Genomic DNA, 18,096 nt, shown 5'->3' on the forward strand with positions numbered 1-18,096 from the left:
GCATTTATTACCCATCCCTAGTTGCCCTCAGATGGTAGTGGTGGGCCTTTTAGTGGTTTTGATTGACTGAGTGGCTCTCAAGGCCACTTCAGTGGGTAGTTGAGAGTCAATTACATCAGGCTGGAGTCAAATATAGGCCCAGACCAGGATGACAGGTCTCTTTCCCAGAAGGACATTAGTGAGCCAGTTTTCCCAACAATCCGACAGCTTCACGGTCACTTTTACTGGAACCAGCTTTTTATTTCCAGATTGTTTTTTTTTAAACTGTGCTCTGTAGAATACTCTACAATAGTTCCTTTGCTGGGAGGGGATGTTTGTGAGCGGTAGTAGGAAGAGTTTTACTCTCCCATCTTTGAAGGGGGAGTTGAGAGTATTCATATTTAACTCTTCCCTCCCCCACTGGGAGAGTCCATCGTGATTGCGGTGGGCCGTGGAAGCTTGATGGGCTGAATGGCCGCTTTGGGTTTCCTGTCTTGTGTGGTCAGTTCCCGTCTTGACGCTTCATTCCAGGAGCCTTTCCAAATTACAGCCTCAGCTGCCTGGCTTGCAAGAGTTAAAAGCTAGTATTGGCTAGCTCCAACTAAAATTTATTGCCATACTAGTGAGTCTCCTGTGGCATTGCTCATGGCAAGATGAATGATATGCTATTGAATAAGTACAGAGTGGTATGCCATGTTGAATACAATGTGTAATTCTGCTGCTAAAGGGGAACACTGTTCTTTTAAGACTACAAAGTCCAATTGTTAAGTACACACAGGTTCAAGTCAAGAGTTTAATTGTTTGGTTAGGGAACTTTGCAGATTGGAACGTGCTTGTAGGTTTCTGGCTCGAGGTAGATGACTGGCTTTTCTTGTTCTTAAAAAAAGTTTGGCATCTGTAACAAACTTTGATATCTGGAGTGTGATGACCATGTGATATTATCTACTTCAGTCAGTGGCACCTTTTGATTACAATTCAATGCCATTTACTTCAACAGTGAAATGAATTCCCTGGTATTTAAACAGACAAGTAGTGAAAAAAGCAGTTGGAGAGAAAAAGAAAAGCTGTGAATCATAGGAAATCAGTAGAGCACAGAAATTGCTGGCAATATAAAAGTCAGCCTCACCATGACCGTTCTCGAAGGTTTTTCTCTCAGATGGTGATTGGCCAGCTGGGCATTTGCAGCTTTCTTTTTTAAAAAGAGAAGTCAGATTGGATCCACTTTGGCCACCATTAGTGAGAGTTTCAAAAACATTCATGGCCTACATTTTAGCCATGTGGAGTACAGAAAGGCAAACTATTTTGCTCACCCAATGTGGACTGGGAAGGACTACAAACCACATGCCATAAAGCAAATTTTTAGCATTCTAAAACAGCTGCCGTAAAGTCTAATTTCATGCACATTTTGTTGCTATTTTCTAATTAGCATACACAAAAGGTTGAATACGTTTTCAAGCAATTGCACACACTGAAGTTTTTTCTACAATAAATACCTCAAACTGCTGTGCATGGGACAGCACTTCCAGAAAGGGTATGGGTATATTTAACTCTGGGGGAAAAAGAAATGCTCCTCGAGTAGAAGGCAGATTTACCAATACATTTGTAACACAAATACTTCCAAGCTTTTATTTCTCGATTATCTAGTTGCAAGTTCCTATCACCTCATCAAATAAATGAACTGAACACAGGCTACACACGCAGACAATTAAAAACAAATGGGTAAGAATCGGATCATAAACTACCAAAAACAAACATGCAGCACAGGACATGAGCGGCCCTTCATACTCAGTTGCCTCTGATCTGTTAGTTTTGGCCATCCTGCTGTACAACAAACTTAAATCAGAGATGGAAGTTTCGTAAAGCTCTTATTCACCAAAGTCTTTTATGATCTAATTCAACTTTTGAAAGTAGTCAAAGAGAGAAGTGAATGTAATTAGTGACAGAAACTTGCCATGGCTCAAGCAGACATACTGGCGGGTGAATTTTTTTTTTTTTTTTAAAAAGGAAGATTTGAGGCACATGTACAGCCAAACATGCAGGGGCACCACGTTCTTGCCACTGTTAGCTTGAAAAGGAGAAACAAAATACAAGTTGGCCTATCATCACTGTCGAGTCCATCTGACACTGTCCAGTGTCACATGTTGTTTGTGGAGTTAAAATAACAGAACAGCAGCCTGGATTCAGCACTGTATCATTCATGATTGCCACTGAGCCAAGTAATGCAATGTGGCGGGGTGGGGGGGGGATACAGTAGCAACAACCAACTTCAAATACACAGAAATAGGAGTAGACCAAGGAAAAGGTTGTTAAAATACTTACATCTCTGGTAATGGTTGCCAGAGAACAAAAGACTCCCAATTCACACCAGCTATAGGCACGAAGTTATGGTCTTTTGCAAAAGTGAGAATACCCGGAACGCAATGTAACTGGAGAAATTTTGTTCATTTCACAGACGAGACTCCAGACAGAGCTGCAAGTGTATCTGTGCCTCAGTTCCAAGTGTCTCAAGACAATGATGAGATTCCTACATTTGCAAATGTAGATTCAATATTTCACATGTGCATCTTTTACCCACAGTGTCAGCTGTGCCTCAGTTGGTAGCACACTCGCCTGAGTCAGAAGGTTGTGGGTTCAAGTCCCACTCCAGGGACTAGAGCACATAAATCTAGGCCGACACTCCAGTGCAGTGCTGAGGGAATGCTGCACTGTCGGAGGTGCAGTCTTTCGGATGAGACGTTAAACCGAGGCCCCGTCTGCTCTCTCAGGTGGACGTAAAAGATCCCATGGCACTATTTCGAAGAGGAGCAGGGGAGTTATCCCCGGTGTCCTGGCCAATATTTATCCCTCAACCAACATACCAAAAACATTTTCTGGTCAGTATCACATTGCTGTTTGTGGGAGCTTGCTGTGTGCAAATTGGCTGCCGCATGTCCCACATTACAACAGTGACTACACTTTAAATAGTACTTCATTGGCTGTAAAGCGCTTTGAGACGTCCGGTGGTTGTGAAAGGTGCTATGTAAATGCAAGTCTGTCTTTCCTTACAAATGGAAACATATGGCTGGAAGAGGGACGGATCATCTGAAATTATGAACCTGGGTGGCATCAGTTGACCAGATACCCTCTATATAGCCTAGATTACAGATGGGAGACGTATTCTGCAAGTCAAATCCAATCATCTATTCAAGCTTACACTCGATACCAAAATCATCATAAAATTCACATCTTCTGAAAAAGACTAGTCATTACATTTATGGAAGTGAAAAATAACAACACCCCTTTGTTACAAGGCATGCAGTACTACATCTACAACACAACAGATGGGAAATGATGGAGACTGAGCTCACGGCTTCACACAAACAGCAGCTCAGTGAACACAGCTCTGTGCAAATTTCCTCCAGTGGAAGTGTGGAAAATGGAGTGTTTGGAAAGGGGTGTGGGGTGGTGATGGGGGCGGGGGGTGGTGATGGGGGGGGGGGGTGTGGTGGTGGGGTGTGGGGTGGTGGTGATGATGGGGGGGGGGGTGATGGGGGGGGGGGTGTGGTGATGGGGGGGGGTGGTGGGGGTGGTGATGAATGGGGGGGGGTGGTGGGGTGTGGGGTGGTGGTGATGATGGGGGGGTGGTGATGGGGGGGTGGTGGTGGTGATGATTGGGGGGGGGGGGGGGTGATGGGGTGGTGATGATGGGGGGGTGATATGGTGGTGATGATGGGGGGGTGATATGGTGGTGATGATGGGGGGGTGATATGGTGGTGATGATGGGGGGGTGATATGGTGGTGATGATGGGGGGGTGATATGGTGGTGATGATGGGGGGGGGTGATGTGGTGATGGGGAGGTGGTGATGATGGGGGGGTGATGATGGGGGGGGGGGGGGGGGGAAGAGGAGGGGAGGAGCTGAAATAAAAAAGGTCGCACTACCTACCTCACTGAACGTGCACATCCCACTGAAAACAGGGGAAAAAGAAATCAATCAAATGGTGCCAAGTCCAGGTTGCATATTAAACAAGGTATGACGACACCATGGTCACACACAAGACAGCAAACTATCAGCACAATGCTGTAGGTCGTCAGCTTTCAAGATAAATTGCAAGAGCTTTCCATGCATTGAAGAGATTGGACTACAGGGTAGGGCTCCGTTTACACTGCTCAGCACATGAGAGTAGGTTCCTTACAGTATGCATTTGTATTCTTTGTACAACACAAACCTGTTTGAGATGCTATACATGTTGAGATAACATCAATATTCAAACTTCAATTCGAAACATTTAAAAGAATGAAATAATGCTTCAGATTCAGGTGACTGGTCATGCTGCATTGCATCACAGGTAGCAAAACATTCAGTAGTCAGGTTGCAAAACACTCAGTAGTCACACAGCAACAATGCGACATTCAGCAATTATAGAGCAACAATTCAATGGCATGGATAAAAATGTGGTCATTTTAATTGACATTAGCCATATATTAATTTTGACTGTGACTAGCCAGTAAGGGCAAGAGCAGCCAAAGGTCACTGGCCTGCTATTTACCAACCCTAAATCTTTGTGAGGCAATGCTCCTATTTTATTCACTATTCCCTGGCCCCCCACCCCCACACAAACCAACTGAAGTTTCAAAAAGCCACCGCACGTGTGTAAAAGTCAAATTTTTAAAAAGTTAACATGACAAAAAAGCCGTGCCATCTATTTTTCTATAGAATTTGTCCTGCCTCACTAGAACATACTACCAATCGGTGACATCCCAATTTCAACTGCATGTCTTCGGCTGGTTTAGTTCCCAAAAGACAATCATTCTACTGAAAATATCTACCTGTGTCAACACACATAACTCAGTAAGGGTTGCCAACGTAATTACGTTACTCAGACACCTCAGCATGGCATTCAAGGTGTCCAAATATTTATCAGTTTGAAAAAAAAAAGACCTACTCCAGCCAACAGTTGCTAAACTCCTGAATGTTTACCAGCTAAGAAATGTATATAACTATACATTGACTTTCAACATAGGTGGGTGGGTGGGGGTGGGAGCAATTGCAATTAGAAAAACAGACATGCCCCTGGGATAGGTATCAGTAAACAAATCTTTTTCAATTTCACAATTTAATTGAAATGTCAGAATTAAAGAGCAATTAAGAGTTCCTGCAATCACAAGTCACAATGGAGCCAATCTGTGCTACAATAATTTTTAATTTTGTGAGCAAATGACTAGAAAAACAATGTAGTGACTGGTACGTCTGCCAAGAATGGAAATAGGTAGTTCTCCTGATGCCAGAGGTTTCTTTAGAGCACAATTACCATTCAGTAATTTCTGATAATCCAAGAACATAGAACCATTTTACAGCATGGGAGGCCATTCGGCTTGTGCCAGCTCTCTCAAAGATCTATTCAATTAGTCCAACTCACCAGCTCTTTCTCCATTTGCCTGCAACTGTTTGCCTGCCTTGCCTCCAAGTATTTATCCAATTCCCATTTGAAAGTTACTATTGAATCGGTTTCCACCACCCTTTCAGGCAGAGCATTCCAGATCATAACTCGTGTAATTTTGTTTTCTCTATCTCCCCTTTGGTTCTTTTGCTAATTATCTTCAATCTGTGTCCTGCAGTTACTGACCCTCCTGCCAGTGGAAACAGTTGCTCCCTATCAAACCCCCTCAATGTGAACACCTCGATAAAATCTCCACATAACCATTTCTACTCCAAGGAGAACACTCCCAGCTTCTCTAGTCTCTCCACAAAACTAAAGTTCTTCATCCCCGGTATCATTCTGGTAAATCACCTCATGAATCTGCCTCTCCAACATGAATAATCCACCCTTCAAATAACCACTCAACAGTATTTTCACTGTTTTGACATAAAGCATTTTGCAAACTCGTCTTGTCTGCATCCTTTGAAAGTCACGGTAACCTGCATATTCCAGGCTTTCAACTGAGGAAAGGCTAGCACTAATCGCAATATCAAGAGAACAAGACAATGTTACCAAATTAGCCCCCTTAACCCAACAGGTTTTTGGAGCATTAAGCTTATTTGCCGCTGCAAAAACTGTGACAACTTGCACTATACTGTGCCTTTCACGTCGAAAAACTTTCCAAGGCACTTTACAGAGGCACAAGGAAAGACAGATACTGAGCCAAAGGAGGAAAGATTAGGAGTGCTGGCCAAAAATTTGGTCAAAGTGGTACGCCGAGGGGAAAAAGGGAAATGGAGGGGTGAGGGAGCTTAGGGAGGGGATTCCAGTGCATGGAGCCCAATGCAGGAAGGCAACTCCACCAGTGATTGGGCAAAGCTACGAGGAGGTGCACAAAAGCCTGGGGTCAAAGGTGCACAGAGTTCAGTGGGAGGGATGAGGCCATAGAAGGATTTAAACACAGGATGAAATTTTTTAATTTGAGGTGTTGGGACTGGGAGCAAGTGTAGGTCAGTGAGGACTGGGGTGTGGGTGACTGGGACTATGCGCAGGATAGGGCATGGGCTCCTGCATCGTTACCTCAGAGTCCCAAGGCCTTCTCCTATTTCTCATCTACACGTTGCCCCTCAGCAACATCATCCGAAAACACAATGACAGGTTCCACATATACGCAGACGACACCCAGCTCTACCTCACCACCACCTCAACCAATCCAGTTGATGATTTGTCACATTGCTTGTCCAACGACCAGCAGAAATTTCCTCCAACTAAATATCGGGAAGACCGAAGCCATTGTCTTCAGTCCCCGCCATAAAATCTGCTCCCTAGCCACCGATTCCATCCCTATCCCATGTAAATGTCTGAGGCTGAACCAGGCCGTTCGCAAACTTTGTTTCCTATTTGACCCCAAGATGAGTTTCCGACCACATATCTGCTCCAGCACCACCACCTGCAAATTCCCCTCCGAGTCTCACACCAGCCTGACTTGGAAATATATCTCCGTTCCTTCGTCGTCACTGGGGTAAAATCCGGGAACTCCCTCCCTAACAGCACTGTGGGAGTGCCTTCACCATATGGACTGCAGCAGTTCAAGAAGATGGCTCACCACCACCTTCTCAAGGGAAATTAGGGATGGGCAATAAATGCTGGCACTGCCAGCAACGCCCACAACCGGTGAATAAAAAAAGAGTCTGCCTACTTCCACCTCCGTAACAGAGCCCTTCTCCGCCCCGCCTCAGCTCATCTGCTGCTGAACCCTCATCCATGCGTTTGTTACCTCTAGACCCCAATGTTCTCCTGGCCGGCCTCTCATCTCCCAACCTCCATAAACTTGAACTCAGCCAAAACTCTGCTGCCGCTATCCTAACTTGCACCAAGTCTCGTTCACGCCGATCTACATTGGCTCCAGTCCGATAACGCCTCAATTTTAAAATTCTCATCCAGGTTTTCAAATTCCTCTCTATCGCTGTAACCTCCTTCAGCCTGACAACCCTCCAAGTTTTCTGTCTTCCTCCAATTCTGGCCTCTTGCGCATCCATAATTTTAATCGCTCCACCATTGGCAGCCATGCCTTCAGCTACGTGGGCCCTGGAATTCCCTCCCTGAGCCTCTGCGCCTCTCTCTCCTCCTTTAAGATGCTCCTTAAAACCTCCCTCTTTGATCAAGTTTTTGGTCACCTGTCCTAATATCTCATGTGGTTCAGTGCCAAATTTTGTTTGATAACGCTCCTGTGAAGCACATTGCAATGTTTTACGATGTTAAAAGTGCTATATGAATGCAAGTTGCTTTGGTAGCCGAGTTTTGGATGGGCTGTGGCTTACGGAGAGCAGAGAATGGGAGGCTGGCCGGGAGAGCATTGGAATAGTCGAGTCTGAAAGCAAAGGCATGGATGAGAATTCAGTGGCAGATGGGTCGCGGTAAGGACAGTGGTGAGTAATGTTACATTGAGAGAGGGAAGCGGATGCATTCACAACTTTGCCTCAGTGCGGAGTCAAAGGATTTTGCGTTCTTGTGAATGCCTCAAAGTCCCCCACTCAATTCCTGGGGACTTCTGTGTTCTAACAGCAAAATATTTCAAACTGACCACTTGTTTTAGGAACTCTGGCATTTCATTATTTCTACATCTCCCTTCTTGGATCTCATCAGTCTGAGAGGACCCTTTGAATTGATTCGGACATGACCCTGTAAGTACGTGTACACTATTTGGGTGCTTTCTACATGCTTGTCTCAAAGTTCTGAGATGCTCATAAATTTGATTCCAGCTACACATCTCACATATGGTATAAATATTCTCTCCTCCCCACAGTTAGGGTGGAGAAGTTAATTCATCTGAAGCACAAATATAACACCTTTGTGCCAGATAAATTTACAAGCACTACAAAATATAAAGAAAATATATTTATTTATCTATATCTATGCACAGGACAGAATGAATTGTTTATAACATGCATTAAAAATGGAACAAAAGCTCCCTCAATGGCTCAGGACATTGTGTTGTTCACTAAATCATGTCGTGCCAGAAGGTCCCAGGTTATATTCCTAGTTTGTTCTTAAATTATTTGATCTCAACCAGGGCAGCAGTTGGGATGCTAAAAATTGGCCTCAATGTCAAATTAAAGAGGAAAATCACACAGGGTTCCTTCTCCTGATTGGTACTCGGTGATACCTCAGGTGAGGAGAGGAGTGGGCTCTGTTGCAATGGCCTCCAATCAAGTAGCCTTCTGACATTCATGGTCTAGGCTCGCAGATGAATGGTCACTTGGGCGAGGCACTTAAGAGCTCTTAGCTGACAAGCGGAGCCTAGAGTTGCCATCTTTAGGAGAGGAGAAACTGGAACAAAGAGAAAATGGTCCAAGGACAGAGTCAAGTTAGTTCAGTAAACAAGAAATAGGTTTAATGGTGCATGGAGTTCCTTTTAGGTTTTGATCCTTTTGCAGATTGGAGGCAATGCCAGTACCAATTTGGCTATCATTGTGTGATGGAGGTTAGGACTATCTACACATTGAATATTCCCTTCAAACTAAAATTGCTAAAGGAAAAATATTTAATTAGAATGTCCTGTCATCCCTATGAAGTATAAAACACAAATGGAAGGAAAATCACATACTCTCTAATGCTTTCACAAACATGACGGATCTAAACCTCATCAGCACGGAACACAGAAAATACAAAAATAAAAACAGAAAATGCTGGAAATACTCAGGTCAGGCAGCATCGGTAGAGAAAGAAACCGAGTTAACGTTTCAGGTCGATGACCCTTCGTCAGAACAGAACAGAAAATACAATCATCTTTTGCATGACTGAAAAGTATGCCTGGAATTTGAGACCACAGGCAAGATAGTCAGGTTGACAAGGAGATTCTGGTAAAACTAACTACATATTTAAGTAATTTTCCAACACTGCAAAAGTACTTAATTGGCTGTAAAGCACTTTGGGATGTCCGGAGGTCGTGAAAGTTGCTATATAAATTAAAGTCTCTTTCTTTGTTTTAAGTGTGTAAATCGTTTACTTAAAACTAATGGGCAGGTAAATTATTGATCACATTACCTAATAAATCGCACAAAATATATATTGCAAATTCATGAATAAAACCTACCGTATAAAGAAACGCCATATGGTCCAAGTCAGGAGGAGTATAAATCCGAGGATCCAGCACTGGGTGACGTAGAAAGGAATTGGCAGTGTAAGTGTATGTGGGTCATATTTCAGCACAATTAGGAATTCCGTCACTGTGATCGCAGCTACCAACCAAGCCTGCTGGCCAAGCTTTTTATGGAATTTCCTGCACAGAAAGGTGATTAATGCACTGTCATTACCAAAAATTCATAGGGATGACAATTTGATTGAAGCCTGTACTTTGATCAGTATAGCAAACTGGAAAACAATGACTATTCATCAGCTTCACAAATAAGCAATGTAACAGCTGTCTTCACATTTACCCACAATATAAAACTGGGACAGTTTGTGCCACTGTAAACTATTTCAAGGACTTGACCATTACTTTCTGTGCATATCTGACAAGGCTACACTGATTTTCTTTAGACTGTTCCAGATTTTGCAGAAAGCTAATAAAAGGGGCACACTCAGAAAATGTTCACTCGCATCAATGAGCTCTGCAAAATTAGCAAGGGTTAAATATATGGCCTTACATCAGGCTACAAGCAAGTGACTGTTCTGTTCCATCTAGTCAGCATACTTAGCTACATATATTCATTATGGAAGAGAGAACCTAACTTGGATTTGCTCTGTTCTTCTGTAGGAATGAACTTAACTTTAATTCAGAAGGCAACAAGATCTCTTCGGCTATCTTGGATTCTTTTTGGGTGGGAGTGGGTGAGCAGGAAAGAAGGAGTGAGAACAGAATATCAGAGTATACTAAACACTGACCGTTCACACCCCTGGAATATTTCCAGGAAAGCTGAAAGTTGCGAGGGCGGTGCACCTAAATTCTCACTTACACTGAACTTTGGAAACTGGTTCTTCCAGTTTTACTACTGGGCAAATCCATTGGATAAAAATAAATACATAAGAACATAAGAAATAGGAGCAGGAGTAGGCCAATCGGCCCCTCGAGCCTGCTTCGCCATTCAATAAGATCACGGCTGATCTGATCCTAACCGCCAATCTACTATCACAGAACCATCTCCTAAATCTAACAGAATTAGACACACGAAATAGGAGCAGGATCAGGCTACACGGCCCCTGGGCCCGCTCCTCTACCCACAGGGCCATGTCCGATCCGAACCTAGACTCATGTCCAAATTCCTGCCCGCTCCCCGTAACCCTTAATTCCCTTTACTTCTAGGAAACTGTCTATTTCTGTTTTAAATTTATGTAATGATGTAGCTTCTACAGCTTTTTGGGGCAGCATATTCCATGGACCTACCACCCTCTGAGTGAAGTAGTTCCTCCTCATCTCAGTTTTGAAAGAGCAGCCCCTTATTCCAAGACTATGCCCCCTAGTTCGAGTTTCACCCATCATCGGGAACATCCTCCCCGCATCCACCCGATCCAACCCCTTCACAATCTTATATGTTTCAATAAGATCGCCTCTCATTCTTCTGAACTCCAATGAGTAGAGTCCCAATCTACTCAACCTCTCCTCATATGTCCATCCCCTCATCCCCGGGATTAACCGAGTGAACCTTCTGCATGTTTCTGTTCTACCATCAGTGACCCTTCACTATCACTGTAGGGTGCTTTAAGTTTAAAATACACTTACAGTATGAGAGAAACAGCAGAGCTGAAGGAAAAAAAAACTGATGAAGCGAAGATTGCCATTTAAGTGCAAGTTTAGCTGTGCACCTTGGAACTGTCCATGGAATGGCAGCCCACCCTGAAGTGGGTCTTGTTTACTAGGAGCACAATTCTGAAGCGGAGACTGAACACTTTAATGCAGCAATAGGAATTCGGATTTCAGGTTGCTTTGCTATGGTTTCCTACCTCATTTGCTATTAACAAGGAACCGGTGAAATAAGTTTAGGATGTTTCAACAGAGTTTGCAATTGGTACAATGTGGAAAAGTTCCAGTAATGCTCAACCTGAGCCTGATGTGATCACTGGGCGCAAAGGGCAATGTCCTGTCCTTTTTTCAAACACTACCAACTAAGGGGAAAGACAAACCCTAAATGAGACGTGTAGTAAACGACAAATCTACAGGCCAAAATTGCGGTCAGATGCACACCTCCGGAGTACGCCTCCGACCCGAAAAAAAGCACCTGCTGGCTCCCGGGCTTCGGGACCTGGGCTTCCAGGCGTACGCCTGTGTGAAGGCCCACAGATCCCAGGGACGCAGGCGGTTCAGAAACATCCCTGGAATCACGCGGGCCAAGTCAACCAATTAGAACCTGACGAAGTCATCGACCTGAAACGTTAACCGTTTCTCTCTCCACAGGTGCTGCCTGACCTGAGTATTTCCAGCATTTTCTGTTTATTTCAGATTTCTAGCATCCGCAGTATTTTGCTATTCAATTAGAAAGGGGGATGCCATTTACAAATGAAATCCCCATAAGCTTATGAGTGAGAAAGAGAGAAACGAAATTCTGATAAAAATAAATATTTCCAATGTTCAAAATTAATTAAAAGTCCCTTTAATTAAGCATTTAAAATAAAATTGAATTTTTTGAAAAATAATTTTAAACATTTTAATCTGGGCCAAAATTTACATGAACTAATTTAAAATGTTTTTGCTTTAAATTATTTTAAAAATTTTAATTCAACATTTATTTTAACCCTTACGCCAGTAAAAGCAGGCCCTACACCTGCTTTTACCAGGCGTAAGAGTTTCGTGGGTATTTACTGGGCCCAACTCTGCGCCAGCGGAAGTATTTTTGGGGCGCATGTGGACGATCTGTCAAGGCGAACCTTGACAGACTGCAAGTTCCGGGTTTTCGCACATGCAGAAATTCGGAACTTGCGGGCCATTCGGAGGGCTTAAGGCGGCGTACGTTGTCGGCCCTGCAAAATACGGGCCTATATTTTTTGGAAAAATTGGTACATTGGAGAAAGAGATTTCTACCAAATAGTTGAATGTGCACAGCATGTTTTAGAGGTAAAAGCTAGTTTGAAAGCAACATCGTCACAAGGATTAAACACCAGTGATAAACTTCCACAGATCAGACACAGTTCAGGGTCTTAGTTTGCCACTTATCTGAAAGAACCTAATGACATAACTGCTCAACTGGTCCTTCTTTTGCAACAGATACTTACAGGTCATCCATGAAGTCATAAATCTCACGCATTGCTACACCTCCTACATGTACAAAGAAAACTAGACGTAGCAAGACCAGGTAATGTTCAGGGGGCATCCAGAGGACAAACTTCAGGTAAAACGTATTTAACTCCGCAAGCAAGAACTGCAAAACATAGACAAAGGGCTGCTTAGCTCTTGGGAGTATAATTGAAATAGTGAGCAACACATGTGAATAGTCAATGGCACTTTTTTTCAAAAAAATAGCACAACTAAACCATTTTTTCTCTGTTGCTGAAAATACAAATACTACATATTATAGTTTTTATATAATCATTCCAACGGGTCAGTGCCTCTGTGCTTGGACTACAAAGGTCAAGAAAAATGTCCATTTTACCAGTTTTTCTGATAAAGCCAAGCTTGATGTTGACGAACAGAAATGGTTCAAAAGGCAGGGCTTCAAATTTTTATCTCCGTACTTGAGGGGTGTGCCACGTCAGATTTTGGAGGAGGGGGAAAAGTCGAGATTGGGGCAATGTTTCATTCCCTGACCACATTACCAGTGCAAGAATTACACCTGTTTTCTGGTCAATTATAAACCTACATTAACAGGAGACATGGGGGAAACCAGCCAGCCAGTGGCAAGTTTCTCATGGCCACCGATTGTCCTATCCCGTGGAGTATGGATAAACAAAATAATTGGAGGGGAAAAAGGTGCCGTGTTGGCAGTACTATTAAACAATTCCTGAAATTTGCAGCAGTGAATGAAGCATTAAACTACTCCCATTTCTAACCTCTCAAATAATGAATGTGTTGAAAAAATACAAAATATTTTGAAATAATTTTTGAGATGAATTTTCACATCCAATTGCAACACAATATATCCAATACCTTACCATGAAAATAATTCCACAAACTGCCAGCCACCTGCGAAGGTTCGAGGCTGGTTTCCATTCAAACTTCACCCAGCTGTATGGCGTAAATTGGAAAGCAATGCGCTTGATTTTTCCTCTGAAGGAGAAGCAGAATCGTATCAGATAAAGATCAAGAATTTTCTCACTGACCATCTTGACTAAATACCTGCTTACACAGACAGTTAAGTATTTTTTAAAAAAATACTTCAACATAATGTGTTACTCAGACATCAATGGGAATGCTTCATCTTAATGGTGAGGAGGACAACAGAAAAGGAAAAAGTACTAAGCAAGTTATTTAGTGGGTTATGGGGCTCAATTTTCTGTCACCTTACATCAGAGACTATTTTACTTTGAAGGAATGCCATCGACAGAAGATATGCAATATTCCCACTGCCAGTGACACTCGGGCATGAATAACCCACAATTACTTGGGCCTCATGAGCTGCCATTAGTTAAAACTAAGACCACAAAGCTGAATTTCCTCCCATTTAGCAATGAGAATCTCAGACCCCCATCTTTCATTTGGAGCAGCAGGTTACTAAACAATGCTCCCCAGGACCACATTTACAATGTAGAAAATGCCATTAGGACATTTAATTGTGCATCAGAAATGTTGTGCAAGTCACCTTTTTACAGTAGCAAATTGATGCTGCAGTATACTATAATCCACACTGGAACCTGAAGCTACCTCCGTAAACATTAATATGAGTAGAATATCTTACTGATTTTAGTCCTGTAGTGTGCTGAATATTGGTGAGTAATGCACTGAATTATTGCTAAAGACAGCACTTCTAAATATTTCATATGTTATGTGACTCATCACATGATGTACATACATGCATGCATAATAATGGGAACTTTTCAATTATCCACCTGGGTACCAACTATAAACACTGGACTCTAGCTTTCTACTGTACACATTCTGTTCCATACACTAGTGCAACTTAGTGCAGGACACCTGTGTTTCTTTAAATATATTTTTGTGCTCAAAACTAAGGTGGTTAGTGCTGTGGGATGAAACTCTTCCCTATTTCAGACACTCTTAGGGAGCAATGGTACAGCCAGAAACAGGGGAGAGCTCTCTACTCTGCCAATGTTTCTCAGGGCCAACCTCAAAGTGCTCAATATTGAACCAGTATGACTCGCTTTCCCCCTTGCCCCCACTCTCTAAACCCCATTTCCCATAAAAGTCATCCTGTGGCTAAGGCAATAGTTCGCAGGGTTACCTGGAACTGAATGAGAATGAGAAGAATGGCAGCCACAGGGAGATCTATCCCTCGACATCCCATTAGTTGACCTGGTCGGCTAGTCAATCATCAACAATGCCTTGGAGTATAGCCAACATCATTAAAACAGATTATCTGTCATTTATCTCATTGCTGTTAGTGTGATCTTGCTGAGCACAAATTGGCTGCCATGTTTCCTACATTTCAACAGTGACACCACTTCAAAAGGTACATAATTAGCTGTGGGATATCCTGAGGCCGTGAAAGGCACTATATAAATGCAAGTCTTTGTTATAGCAGATCTGCCCAGATCAGTCCTGGATAACCTAGTCTGCCGCTGAAGCACAGAGGTGCAAAGGTTCAGCAGCATCGGTTTCCCGTTCTGCAACTTTATCACATTAGGTACCAAATACTGGATGTATGAATATGTTCTCATACACTGATGCAGGTAACAGCATTCCAAGTCTCAGTTTCCTCATCAGCTATATGGGCATCTACCTTCAGAATGGTGGAAGGACCTACACAGGACAGCTTGAAATATTCCATCTACCTTGATGTCCATGCCAGGGTCCTATCTCGCATGCCATGCTTACTCGTCACTAACTGCTTCATCCAGGCAAATGTGAGGAGCATTGGCGAAGAGACTTGAGACTGACACCCCCTCCAAAATACTTTGTGCCAGGCTGTTGTAGGCCAGAGTCCTCCCTTGCTCCCAGAATCATCTTCCCGTGTCACAAATCAATCTCAGCTTGATCCTGTACCCACACATTGGCGACAAACAGCCCTTCTCTTGCATTCTAGGAGATCTGAACAATGAAGAACTGTTTGGACACATCTTACCTGCCACAACATGTTATTGAAGTCAAGAAAGATCGACAGACGCTTGAACACACACTGACGATGTGTACCTAGAATGAAGTCAGCATTCACCAGGACCTCCAGATGACACTATAAATCAATAATCAGGGCAATTGCTCCTTGCATCTTCCAATCAATATCTTCAATATTCCCTCGAGCCATGTAAAGCCATAATACCACAGCTGGGGCTCCCACCAACTCATCCATTGTTTAACATATTGGTCAAGATGTTGAGTAGACCTCACTGTACCCTCCAGATGAGGCAATCAACACAATGCCTGCAAAAAAAAGTGCTGCAATTCTTAGAAATGGCACACTGAGGCCTTCCCTTATGAAGCCAACGCATCATTGCCGAAGACACTGAATAAGATACTGACAGTGGACAATCTTGCCTCACCTTTCTTTCCAGAGAGATTGATTCATGGCCCGGCATATCCCTCACTCTACCATTACCATCACGCCAGGGGACCAACCCTGGTTCAATAAGGAGTGTAGAAGAGCATGCCAGGAACAGCACCAGGCGTACCTGATGATGAGGTGCCAACCTGGGGAAGCTGGAACACAGGACTATACGCATACTAAAAAGCAGAAGCAGCATGCTATCGACAGGGCTAAGAGATCCCACAATCAACGGATCAGATCAAAGCTCTGCAGTCCCGCCACATCCAGTCGTGAATGGTGGTGGACCATTAAACAACCAATAGGAGGCGGCTCCATGAATATCCCCATCCTCAATGATGTTGGAGCCCAGCACGTGAGTGCAAAAGACAAGGCTGAAGCGTTTACAAACATCTTTAGCCAGAAGTGCAGAGTGGATGACCCATATCAGCCTCCTCCTGAGGTCCCCATCTTCATAAAAGCCAGTCTGATTCACTCCATGTGATATCAAGAAACGGCAGAGCACACTGGATACGGCAAAGCCTATGGGCCCTGACAACATCCCGGCTGTTGTGCTGAAGACTTGTGCTCCAGAACTAGCTGCGCCTCTAGCTAAGCTGTTCCAGTACAGCTACAACACTGTACCACAATGTGGAAAACTGCCCAGGTATGTCCTGTCCACAAAAAGCAGGACAAATCCAATTCGGCTAATTACTGCCACATCAGTCTACTCTCAATCATCAGCAAATTGATGGAAGGTGTCATGGACAGTGTTATCAAGCGGCACTTACTCACCAATAACCTGCTCACTGATGCCCAGTTTGGGTTCCACCAAGACCACTCGGCTCCCGATCTCATTATAGCCTTGGTCCAAACATGGACAAAGGAGCTGAATTCCAGAGGTGAGGTGAGAGTGACTGTCCTTGACATCAAGGCAGCATTTGACAGAGTGTGGCATCAAGGATCCCTAGTAAAACTGAAGTCAATGGGAATCGGGGGGGGGGGAAACTCTCTCTGGCTGAATTCGTACCTAACACAAAGGAAGATGATTGTGGTGGTTGAAGGTCAATCATCACAGCCCCAGGACATCGCTGCAGGAGTTCCTCAGGGCAGTGTCCTAGGCCCAACCATCTTCAGCTGCTTCATCAATGACCTTCCCTCCAACATAAGGTCACAAGCGGGGATGTTCGCTGATGACTGCACAGTGTTCAGCGCCATTCACAACTCCTCAGATAATGAAGCAGTCCATGCCCGCATGCAACAAGACCTGGACGACATCCAGGCTTGGGCTGATAAGTGGCAGGTAACATTCGCACCACAGAAGTTCCAGGCAATGATTATCTCCAACAAGTAAGAGTCTAACCACCGCCCCATGACATTCAACGGCATTACCATCGCCGAATCCCCCATCAATATCCTGGCGGGGGGGGGGGGGGGGGGGGGGGGGCGGTCACCATTGACCAGAAACTTAACTGGACCAGCCACATAAATACTGTGGCAACAAGAGCAGGTCAGAGGCTGGGTATTCTGCGGTGAGTGCCTCACCTCCTGACTCCCCAAAGCCTTTCCACCATCAGCAAGGCACAAGTAAGGAGTGTGATGGAATACTCAGTAAGGAGTGTGATGGAATGCTCTCCACTTGCCTGGATGAGTGCAGCTCCAACAACACTCAAGAATCTAGGACAAAGCAGCCCGCTGGATTGAAATTCCCTCCACCACCGGCAGACTGTGGCTGCAGTGTGTACCATCTACAAGATGCACTGCAGCAACTCGCTAAGGTTTCTTCGGCAGCATCTCCCAAACCCGCGACCTCTTCCATCTAGAAGGACAAGGGCAGCAGGCGCATGGGAACACCATCACCTCCAAGTTACACACCATCCTGACTTAGAAGTATATCGCTGATCCTTCGTCGTCGCTGGGTCAAAATCGTGGAACTCCCTACCTAACTGCACTGTGGGAGTACCTTCACCACATGGACTGCAGCGGTTCAAGGCAGCAGCTCACCACCACCTGCTCAAGAGCAATTAGGGATGGGCAATAAATGCTGGCCTTGCCACAGCCCATAAACGAATAAAAAAAAACTGGCATCACCAGCCTTTTACCGAGTACACTGGAGATGGTGCCAGCCTTACAGTGGGCCTATCTCTGCCA

The 18,096-nt window shown here is 44.1% G+C and overlaps 1 protein-coding gene across 5 annotated transcripts in view; it reads right to left on the reverse strand.

Annotated features, from left to right (window-relative positions):
- The window catches only part of ptdss2 (phosphatidylserine synthase 2), a 110,280-nt gene that overhangs the window by 11,472 nt on the left and 80,712 nt on the right, over window positions 1-18,096 (reverse strand). For 3 of the 5 annotated variants that reach the window (XM_086007630.1, XM_086007628.1, XM_086007631.1), the window contains 3 exons: window positions 13,463-13,577; window positions 12,587-12,732; window positions 9,474-9,659 (listed from right to left, as the gene is read on the reverse strand). In XM_086007630.1, coding sequence (XP_085863756.1) covers window positions 9,474-9,659; window positions 12,587-12,732; window positions 13,463-13,577 — 447 coding nt within the window. Of the gene's footprint in view, window positions 1-3,903; window positions 3,926-9,469; window positions 9,660-12,586; window positions 12,733-13,462; window positions 13,578-18,096 lie in introns of those variants that run through there. The other 2 variants (XM_086007632.1, XM_086007633.1) reach the window with 2 other exon arrangements.

This window comes from Somniosus microcephalus, chromosome 15 (assembly GCF_052327205.1).
Source record: "Somniosus microcephalus isolate GS21.2 chromosome 15, FLI_Smic_1.0, whole genome shotgun sequence".
Taxonomy (NCBI): domain Eukaryota; kingdom Metazoa; phylum Chordata; class Chondrichthyes; order Squaliformes; family Somniosidae; genus Somniosus; species Somniosus microcephalus.